The sequence below is a fragment of the Monopterus albus genome, unplaced genomic scaffold (genome assembly GCF_001952655.1).
Source record: "Monopterus albus unplaced genomic scaffold, M_albus_1.0 scaffold92.1, whole genome shotgun sequence".
Lineage (NCBI taxonomy): Eukaryota > Metazoa > Chordata > Actinopteri > Synbranchiformes > Synbranchidae > Monopterus > Monopterus albus.
The window spans coordinates 2,651,156-2,661,051 of NW_018127972.1; the positions used below are offsets into that span (position 1 = coordinate 2,651,156).

Here is a 9,896-nt window from a genome sequence, read left to right on the forward strand (position 1 = left end):
GCTCTTTTCTCGTTGTTGTCGCCAGGTTCCTGCATAGGGTCCGGCACGGCCTGTCCCTGTTTCCCGGTTTCTGCCGTTTCACCGGTGCCGTTTTGATCCGACGTCGCCTGAAGATTTTGTTCGGCCCCTTCGGTCGTTATTTGAGGCATTTTCGACCAGCACCGTAAAGCTATTTTTATGATCTTCCACTCGAAAAGTTGCCCTCAGGCTGCCCTTCTTCCTCCACTCACACTCTCCGCTTCAAGCGTAAAACACAGCAGGGGGTTTGCGTGACGTCGGGGCACAGCATGACCAAAGCTGGTCGATTAAAAAAGACGTGTCACTCTGTAGGCTACTTGTGCTCAGTTGTGTTCATACCTTGTTTCTTCTTTTTACGACAGATAGCAAACAACTTTTTTGTGACATAACGTTGATTTAAGAGCATCTGTAAACACCAGTGTCTACAGAATTATGAATCCTACTTGGACTATTTCATATAGTTTACATTGAAAGCCTTAATTCTGAGCTAAGTGTAATTTGTAGATATCTGAACAAACAAACAAATGTAAATATTTATAAATTGATGTAATTACAATTGAGACTAATGTAATCCCGATTTTGTAGGACTAATAAGCATTCCTTGAAATTATACCCAGATTTAACCCACGTTGAAAAAAATGTAAAAAGTTTGTTTTCCCTTCATATTCAGTAGCTTATTCTTGATTTTAATCGATATGAGAAAGGCCACATTTTGCAGCAGAGAGTATACATCTTTTTTTGTAAAACGAGTCCGTCATCCTCTCAATAATAAACGATCTTTGGCATTGTGGCTTCTCAGCTCCACGTGTTCCGACAAACAGAAAAATGATACAACTCGAGAACTGCTGACACGTTCTTATCTCAACAATGTGCGTATTACTGAAGACACCAGTGCTGTTTTGGGTAGTTTTAGCCTTCAGGACTGTACCACAGCCGTTCTTTATTAAATTTTTGCTCGCTCCACTGTGTGGATACTCTGAACTTTGCTGACCTGAGTGGCCGACCTGTTCCGTTAAAATGAAGGCCTGACTCTGCTGTGCCTGTGCCAAGTCGTAGATGTGTCCTCTGTAAAAATTACATATTGTACTTGATAAGCTTTATTTGGCTACAAAATAGCCCATATCCCTGAGCCCACTGGTGAATAATAATAGGAACTAGTAAACAGGGTAAATAACATTGGTTAAATATGAATTTCCTTTCCACACAAACATAAACAGAATTAGAATTTTACCTCAAAATGTTTGTACATGGAATCTTTTCATTTTATTTCACCCATGTTCCTGGCTAAGCTTAGATGTTTGATAGAGCCATTGTGTATATCCTGCACTGGAATTTAACTTCTGGTATGTTAGTGCATGTTCTTTAGCCAACTCCAGCTTGGGGGTCGGGACCCTCCATAACTATGAGGAACACAGTCAGGTAAATGAACAGAAATAAACGAGTTCTGCAGGGGATGCTCTCTTACATCCTTGCTAATACCTAAATTAAGCTGACACATGGGCAGAGACAAACACAAGTTACGAGCATGTTTTAAGAACATCAACATTTATTTCACATGATATAAAACAGATGGGGTATGAACCTTTTGCATATTGACCCTAATAATATTAATAGTTTCTTATAGTTATAATATTCGCTCTTCTTCTTTCAGTGTGTGCATAAATTATGCTATCTTGTTTAATTTTATTTTTATTTTTTACACATTATACATCTCTTTAAAGATTTTTTTTTTTAATCTTTTATGTCCTGGAGTGCCAAAGTCCTACTTATTGCTTCGTACATGTGCTATTCTCTGATTCTTCACCACCTATGACATATTAGACAACAAAGTGTCTAATCTTTGTCATGTCTTCAACCTCTTATTCTATATCTTTTAAGTAATGTAAACCAGAGGGGAAAAATACAAAAACAATAAAAAAAACAAGCAAACAAACAAAAAGAGACATAACTGAAAAAGCAGACTGGAAATCCAAAACGTTCACATACTGCATGTGTCATCCAACAGACCCTCTGCTTGACATAAATAATCACAACTTTTTCAAAATACTTAGGTTATGTCCAAAAAAGAGAGGGGAAAACAGCAGCATGATGTGGCACCTTGTTGAAGTAAAAATCATCTTATTTTTCATATATATATATATATAATTTTTATATATTTATATATGTATATCCATTAGAAGACAATCTGTTCTGTTGCAGGTGCAAAAGATGTGAAAATATAGTACTAAGGGAGCCCCTGGTCTCAAATCAACAAAGAATTCAAATCATAGCAGGTTAAAATCCAAGAGCATCAGCGGTCACTTTGGAGTTATTAAAGTAAAGCACTGCATGTGTGTTGAGTTTTGGTGCTTAGCCCATCTGCTGTGAGACTTCTCAAGTGCTCCTATATACAGCTGTACACTCACCTCCAGCAACTCAGTAACAGCTAATATCCCCTCCTCCAGATCTGTAGATTAGTCTATATCTAACAATTATATTAATAAGACCTTAATACTTAGGTATTAAAAGTTCTCTATATTGATGTGTGTGTGTGTGTGTGTGTGTGTGTATTTGGAAACAAATCCCTATGGAGCTATTTACTCCCCAGACAACTCATACATACAGTCAAGATTGTGAAATGGTTTGGTTCTTTATAAGTCTTAGAATTGGCAGTGGTGGCCTAAAGGTTAGAGACACGAGCATGTGACTGGAAGGTCGCCGGTCCGGTCCTTGGGCTGACAGGATAAAATCTGCATGGGATTCTGGCGCCCGTGAGCAAGGCCCTTAATCCCAACTGCTCTAGTGGAGCTGCTGCTCAGTGGTGATGGTGGTTGTTCTGGGCAGCTTCCAGGTATGAATGTGCAACTGTGTGAAAAATATCTTACTCTTGAACAAGAATGAAGATCAGTAGTAACATTTGTCAACGGACTGCTTGACCTAATAATGGGACAAACAGAGACCGACAGCCAACAGAACAGGACTGAGTGCTTCACCACCAAATGTAGCCTTTTCAGCCAAGTGATCCCCTAGTACAATATGTGTTGCGGTGAGTGACTGTTCCCTTGTGTATGCTTCCTTGGAGTTGCTTGGAAAGCCCTTATAGAGAGGTGTCCAGGATGTTTCCCTGGCTGCTTCCCAAGCCTCTTATATGGATCCAGGTTTCCCTCACTTGTGCCTTTTCCTTACATCTTAGTCCTGCCCTCATAAGATGTGAGGAAAAGATATAAGGAGAACATGTGAGGAGAGAGAAATTCAAGAAACATCTTTTCATCATTTCTTCATTTGAAGCCTCCAATCACCAACGGATTTCCAATAAAGGGGATTGTCGGTCCATAAATGAGTTCTGCAAAGGATGCTCTCTTGTATCCTCACTAATGGCTCCTGCATATTCCTGAAGGCACCAGCACTGTTTTAGGTAGTTTTAGGCTTCATGACTGTACCACAGCCTTTCTGTGTCCTCTGTAAAAAAGTATATACTGTATTTAAACTATATTAAGCTCCAAAATAGTCCACATCCCTAAGCCCACTGATCAATAATTAATATGAACTAGTACCAGGATAATTAACCTAGATGTTTGATAGAACCACTCTGTATATTCTGCATTGGGATTTAACCCTCAGTATGTTAGTGCATGTTCTTTAGCCAACTGGTTTCCAGCTTGGAGGTCAGGGGCCTCCATAACTATGAGGAACACAGTCAGATAAATGAACATAAAGTAAGATGAGCACTGTTGGTCCATAAATGAGTTCTGCAGAGGATGCTCTCTTGTATCGTCACTAATAGCTACCCCAGCAGCCTCCTTGCTTCTCAGAGCAAATATAAGAGTCTTGTGACATCCTCGATTCTTGGTCGACTGGAACGGTATCCGGGTCGACTGAGGATCAATCATATAAGAGACTTGAGAAGCAGTAAGAGTCAGGGTCAGCCAGATGTCTGAACCACCTCAACATGTTCCTTTCGATGGGAAGTAGCTGTAGATCTACCCTGAACTCTTTGTGGATGTCTATGCTCCTCATTCACCTAGCCATCCTATTCCACCTGCTTGTGTCCACAATCTCATTCATTCGGTGACTTCCCAAAGGTTATTGTCATAGGTCGGGGGTGAAGGAATTTAGACTAATCTGATTTAGAGGCGCAGACTGTAAATTGCAAACAGTCCCAGTGAGCAGTGGACATGATAGTCCGGTAGCAGACATACTTCATCTTCAAAAAGCAGATATACCATTTTGAGCTCTCCAAACAGGACACTCGACCCCTAGGCTGCTTCTAGAGATTATGTCTATTAAGAAAGCAAAACAAACCTGTAATAAGGGGCTGTCCAGGTGGATCCAGATGATGAAACTGGATTAAAACCTTAAAGCAAAGAACAATCAAGATTCTGAAACTTGCCTGTCAGTCCCTTTGTTCAGTAAACCTCCCCCTGAAAAAAAAAGATGTGCTAAACCTGTACAACAAACAACCCTAATTAAACTGTCACCTTTGTTCATAGCTGTAGGACTACTGTGTAGGTCAAGTTAGGCCATGTAGTTTAAGTAATCAGAACATTTCTAATCTTACTAAAACAGACATTATTTGTAACCTTTTTAGACCTAGACCATTTCACAATCTCAATCTCATATTTATGCAGAGCTGTTGTGGGACAAATATGACTACATAGAATTAATGGTTTGCTTCAGGACGTATCAGTATGAACAGATCTAAAAGGTTCTAAGGATACAGTACATCTGTCTTTCTCTTCGTCTGGATGTGATGGCAGCTCGTCAGTGTTGATCAGTCTGTTAGCAGGGCTGTCATCCTCTCGCTCTCAGTCTCTTTGTGGGCATGTAACAGTAGTATCAAAGTAGTTCTGCTGTAAATGCAGGAAGCCATGGAGCATGCTCTGTGCAGGCTGGCTACATTCAGGCTCTACAGGACGCCAGTGTGGATGTTGAGGCCAGCGTCGTTCACGTGTCGCTGCTCACCAAAGTGAAGGTCTGCGCTGCAGGGACGGGCCACAGAAATGATTGCATGAGTCACAAAGATTCCATAGTAATGAATACAAATTATTTAGGTGATGGTATTCATTCTTACTTGATCTCGTACTTGTACTTTCCCAAGATTATGGAAGTTTAATAACAACAAAGCCACTTAATTTTTCACTAATTAAGTCACCTGCATGGAAACAAACACTACTTGCCATTATTATACTGCTGCAATGAATGTTAGCATAAAGTTTTAAAAGATTCATTAAACCAGTGGACTGCCATACAGTTTCCACGGTATGGACACAGTAGTGACCCTTTTATGTTACCTTTGATATTGCTTGTATCAGTAGCACAGTGCTAGCTTCCATAGGCAGAAAAGTTGTGCTAAAAATTTAGTTTTGTAAGCAAAATATCAAGTTGCAACATCCAAAATTAGTGCTGGATGCATATTTAATGGGCAAACACTACAGTGGTATCAATTTTCTAACCTAACTCTCAGCAAGAAAGCAAGTAAGCTTGTTTAATAAAATGCTGAAACATTAAAAGTTGGCTTTTGCTCTGGAGAACAAAAATGGCCAAAACAGCTTTTACAGCTTTAAAGACAATTAGAAACCTGCTCCCTGTTCAAACATGCAGATCAAGCTGAATCTGTGCTTATGCAGACATTTAAGAAAAAAGACAGCAACTCTAAAAGGCAATGCAGTTCTTACAGCACAAACTTTGTGCTACAGCTGAACCACTCTACACATGGCTGGATTTTCTGGCCTTTCAAATCTAGGTGTATATCTGAAATGTCTCAGTTGACGTAAAGGCTCAAAACAAAAATCACTAAATGAATCTGCCTTTATTTCCACATGGCTCGCAATTTACAAACATTGCAGTTTCATTATTTATCCACTAGAGTCTGCTGTGTGTTTGGGTTGCAAGCCACATGTTCCACACTGAAGTGCCTGCTTTCACAGGCTTTGTGGTGCGTGTGGATAAATGCAGTGAGATTTTAAACCATGCATCAAAACTGAGCTTTGAAAAAATAAAGGGGATTAGAGAAATGTTGACAGTCTGGATGATATCATATGAGAGGATTTTTACAAGCTGCCAATTTTTGTGAATGTTACATTCCCCATAATCAGTCAGTTTATTCATTCCACCACCCTTCTCTCTAATTATCTCTCTGTGGTACTTCTGGGCCTGGTGCATCTCATTTTATATTAATGATATTATTTATTATATTCTCTCTCAGTGTGTATTTATTTATTTATTGCATCTTGACCATGTTTTATATATATAGCCTATAGAACTTCTTCAATTTCAGTTATAAAAATGTATGCAGTACTGTGGCAAAGATTGAATATGTGGTCTTGTAGAATGAGGGTTGTGTATTTTGTCCCTCATTTTTGGGAAACATTCAGGGTCTGTGTGGAGAGTAGGAAACATCACAACGACTAAGACCTGTTTTCACATACACAGGGACACATCAATATTGTTTTAACACAAGACTGAAAACTCCCAAACTATGCCTTTAACTCCCACAACCAAGACAATAGAATTATTAAATTCAAATCTTCTTGAATCCTCCTATCAAAACTTTTTAAGATGAAGACATCCAGTTAGTTAACCATTGTCACTGTTTATATTTAACAGAATAAATGTCAGTTTTATATGAAGTTCTAGCTTAATATTTAAGATTTCTTCTAAAAACATTAATAACTGTCTCTGAAGAAAGAGGCAGCTAGCATTATGGCGTTGCAAGAAGTTAGCGGAGTAGTGTAAACAGGGTGGAGGTGACATATAGTTGACACTTTGGAGATGGTAAAAAGTGACAACCACTCAACGCATGGGTTATTTTTGAAATAAGATGTACCCCACATATTTCGTGAGGAAGAAACATCAGCCAGTGCAGCAGTGTGGCTCATGGGTGTGTTTTTAATAGTTTTTAAACATCAATAAAGGTCTACAGCACAGACCTAGAAGCTAAACCACGACCTGGATACACAGACATGACGGCGAGTACATGAAATTAATTGTTGATTTTAGTTTCTGTATGAGATTTGTAGAATTGACTTAAATGTGTGAGTCACTGTGTCTGAGTTTACATGAAGTGTGGTTTCAGTTTTGACATGAACCGATTAGGGGTGTGATGATACACTTAGTTCACGAGATGAGACGATACACGATACTGGGATCACGAGAACGAGACGAGTCGATATTTTAACACTATTTCTAAGAAACGTCAGTGACGAAATATGAGTAGAAAAAAGTGAAGTATTCAACAGAAAGTCACAAAATGCAAAACAATCCAGGTGCATTTTGAAATGTTTTAACTAATCATCTTGTGACCAGTGTCACTTCACTTCTATTTTCGGAGTATGTATTATCATATGCAGTAAAAGGCAGAACAATATGCAGGCACTGTAAAAGTTTTGCCAAAAACTCGTCTGACTTGGTTCTCCCCTGTATGATTTCACGAATCTCTTCAGACTTTATAACTGTGCATGAAGTACGCACGAGATTCTGATTTCTAACTGAGGCTGTGTGTGACCTTATACGCTATTCTTGCACCGCACTGGAAGGTGACATCATCTGGAAAAGGTCCTGCGTTGACCAATCATGCACGGGGGACAATCTGTGATGCAGACACCCACGGGAATAAGACTTTTGTTTACCTTGAACGCATGAGCAATCACTGCGGCTGATTCACACTCCAGTCCAGCAGGTGGCCATATCACGCCTACAACACTCCTCCTGCAACCCCTCACCCCCCTACTAACACAGCCCCGTGCATTAAAACACGTTTTTGCCAGACTAATGTGAATGTTTTGTCAAAGTCCATCATACTGGCTGCTGCTCTGATTCGGTTACATACTGATATCACGAGACAGCTGTGGCCTCAGCAAGAAATATCATGTTTTAACATCGCAAGATCTCGTGGAATGAGATCTTGTTACACCCCTAGAACAGATGTTACAACTTTGAAAGCCACATAAAGGGAGACTTCACTTACAAGTCAACATGTTGTTGTTGTTATTGTTGTGTTTCTTGTCATCTGCTGTAAGCTGGCTGTAAGAATCCAGGCTGCTCTCCAGCTTCTCCTCTCTGGTGGTTTGCTGTGTCATGTCTGCGTCTTCTTCCTTAGGCTCTGGGCTCGGTGTCTCAGGCTCAGGAGTCTGGAAGCTACAGTCAGCTGAGACATCAGAATGTGTCTCACTCCAGTGATGCTAAAACAAACTACTACTGATAGGGTATTACAAAGAAATGGTATCCAGTATTATCATGGTATTGGAAATCTTTGGGATCTGTTTTTCCTTGTTTCACACACTAAGCACTCCATCTGCTGTTTCAATTATAAAGGCATATTGAGGTTTAAAGCTGTACTAATCAATATTTTTATAATAACAATAGACTATTTGTGATCAGAAAGTTGTTGTTTGTAGTGGCAAACCTACTTAGATTTATCCATTTACCATGGAACTCAGAGGAGATGGAGCTGGGATTGACATCACACCAGAGTTAGCCATGTTCCAGGTTCAGTTAACCATAATACCAGTTTGTATTCCATTTTGATTTTTCAGTCTTCTAACATTGCTCTCATCAACCTTATTTCCAGCAGCAAGTAGCAATTTTCCAACAAAAAAACCTTTAAAGCCCTAACTACACTATATGAAACCACACAGCATACAGTACACAGTTAGAGACTAGCTGGTGAGCATAAAGGAGCATTTAGCAGCTAAAGAGATCAAGCTGGAGGAAACCAAACCTGAGCTAAAAGGAGAGTTAATCTATCTCTGTCCCTAAAGTGGCTGAAACTGAAGTGTGTTTGGCAGCATGTGCGCTTTGATTGACAAGGGAGTCCTATCACAGTGTGCAGCTTCTACTCCCTTTGACCAAAGTGGTACCTTCTGGCTGCAGCAACTTACTAGCTTTTCCCCTTCTGATACCAACATCAGTAATAGTTGGGGGTCATAAGAATTTTGGGACCTAAGAAAAATCATGAACCACAGCAGATCAAATTGAAAGGATCCTGTGCACACACACACACGTTTGTTTTCATTCAAATTTAGATGGACTGAATTAGCAATACACATACATTTTACTTCTCCAGGTCAAAGTAAAAAAAGGTTTTAAAACAGAAAGAAGATACCAGAGAGCTCAGGAAGTTCACAACAAAGTAGTCGAAGGTACGTTTTTGCAAAAAGGAACAAAAACAGGAAAATAAGGGGCAAAGGCGCTCTTATAAAAATGAATAAAAAGCCTTTAATTTCTTTCTTTGTATTCCGTTAGCTCTTCTGTTAGTTGAATCAATGTGTCCAGCACATGTTCACAGACGGTGTAATCTCGTCTATTGTCAGCACCATCAGGCCAAAAGAACATTTATTGGTTATTTCACACCATTTTTGGCAGAATGTTTCATTGTCTTTACCAGTCACAGGTGTAGATTGTATTAAAATTAGTATCAAATTTGATTGTATCAAAATGTTCCACAATGATGGAACTGGAGAAAATTTGTTCCACACAATGTAACAAAGACATGTACATGTGCACAAACCTGTTTTCAGTGGTGGTGTTTGTAGGTGAACTAGTCAGATCTTGCTCTCTGCTTTCGTCATCCTCAAAGGGCTGAAGGTTTACTATCTCCACATGCCGAGGCTCTGTGCCCAGGTCCAGAATCATCACCCTCTGGCTTTCACACAGCTGAAACACACACACATGCACACACACCCTGAAACTGGGAACTGGGGCATTTAGCATGTTTTGCATAGTGGTGAAGTGCTGTGAATTACTGTGCATATAAAGGGCAGTGTTGCTAAAGGAATTACTAAGTGCAGTTTGCTTTATTCAGACCAACCTGTAACCCCACTTTTTAAAAGAATAGCTATATGAATGGTGCCAAGTGAGCTGTCAGTGATGCGTGATAGCAATAAAGAAATAACTAACAG

At 39.6% G+C, this 9,896-nt stretch overlaps 1 protein-coding gene across 7 annotated transcripts in view; it reads right to left on the reverse strand.

Annotated features, from left to right (window-relative positions):
* Positions 1-2,176: 2,176 nt before the first annotated feature.
* plekha5 (pleckstrin homology domain containing, family A member 5) overlaps positions 2,177-9,896 on the reverse strand; it is a 259,165-nt gene continuing 251,445 nt past the window's right edge. For 4 of the 7 annotated variants that reach the window (XM_020608318.1, XM_020608317.1, XM_020608315.1 and 1 more), the window contains 3 exons: positions 9,506-9,651; positions 7,964-8,133; positions 2,177-4,971 (listed from right to left, as the gene is read on the reverse strand). In XM_020608318.1, coding sequence (XP_020463974.1) covers positions 4,904-4,971; positions 7,964-8,133; positions 9,506-9,651 — 384 coding nt within the window. In that variant the 3' untranslated portion in view covers positions 2,177-4,903. Of the gene's footprint in view, positions 4,977-7,963; positions 8,144-9,505; positions 9,652-9,896 lie in introns of those variants that run through there. The other 3 variants (XR_002275551.1, XM_020608316.1, XM_020608320.1) reach the window with 3 other exon arrangements.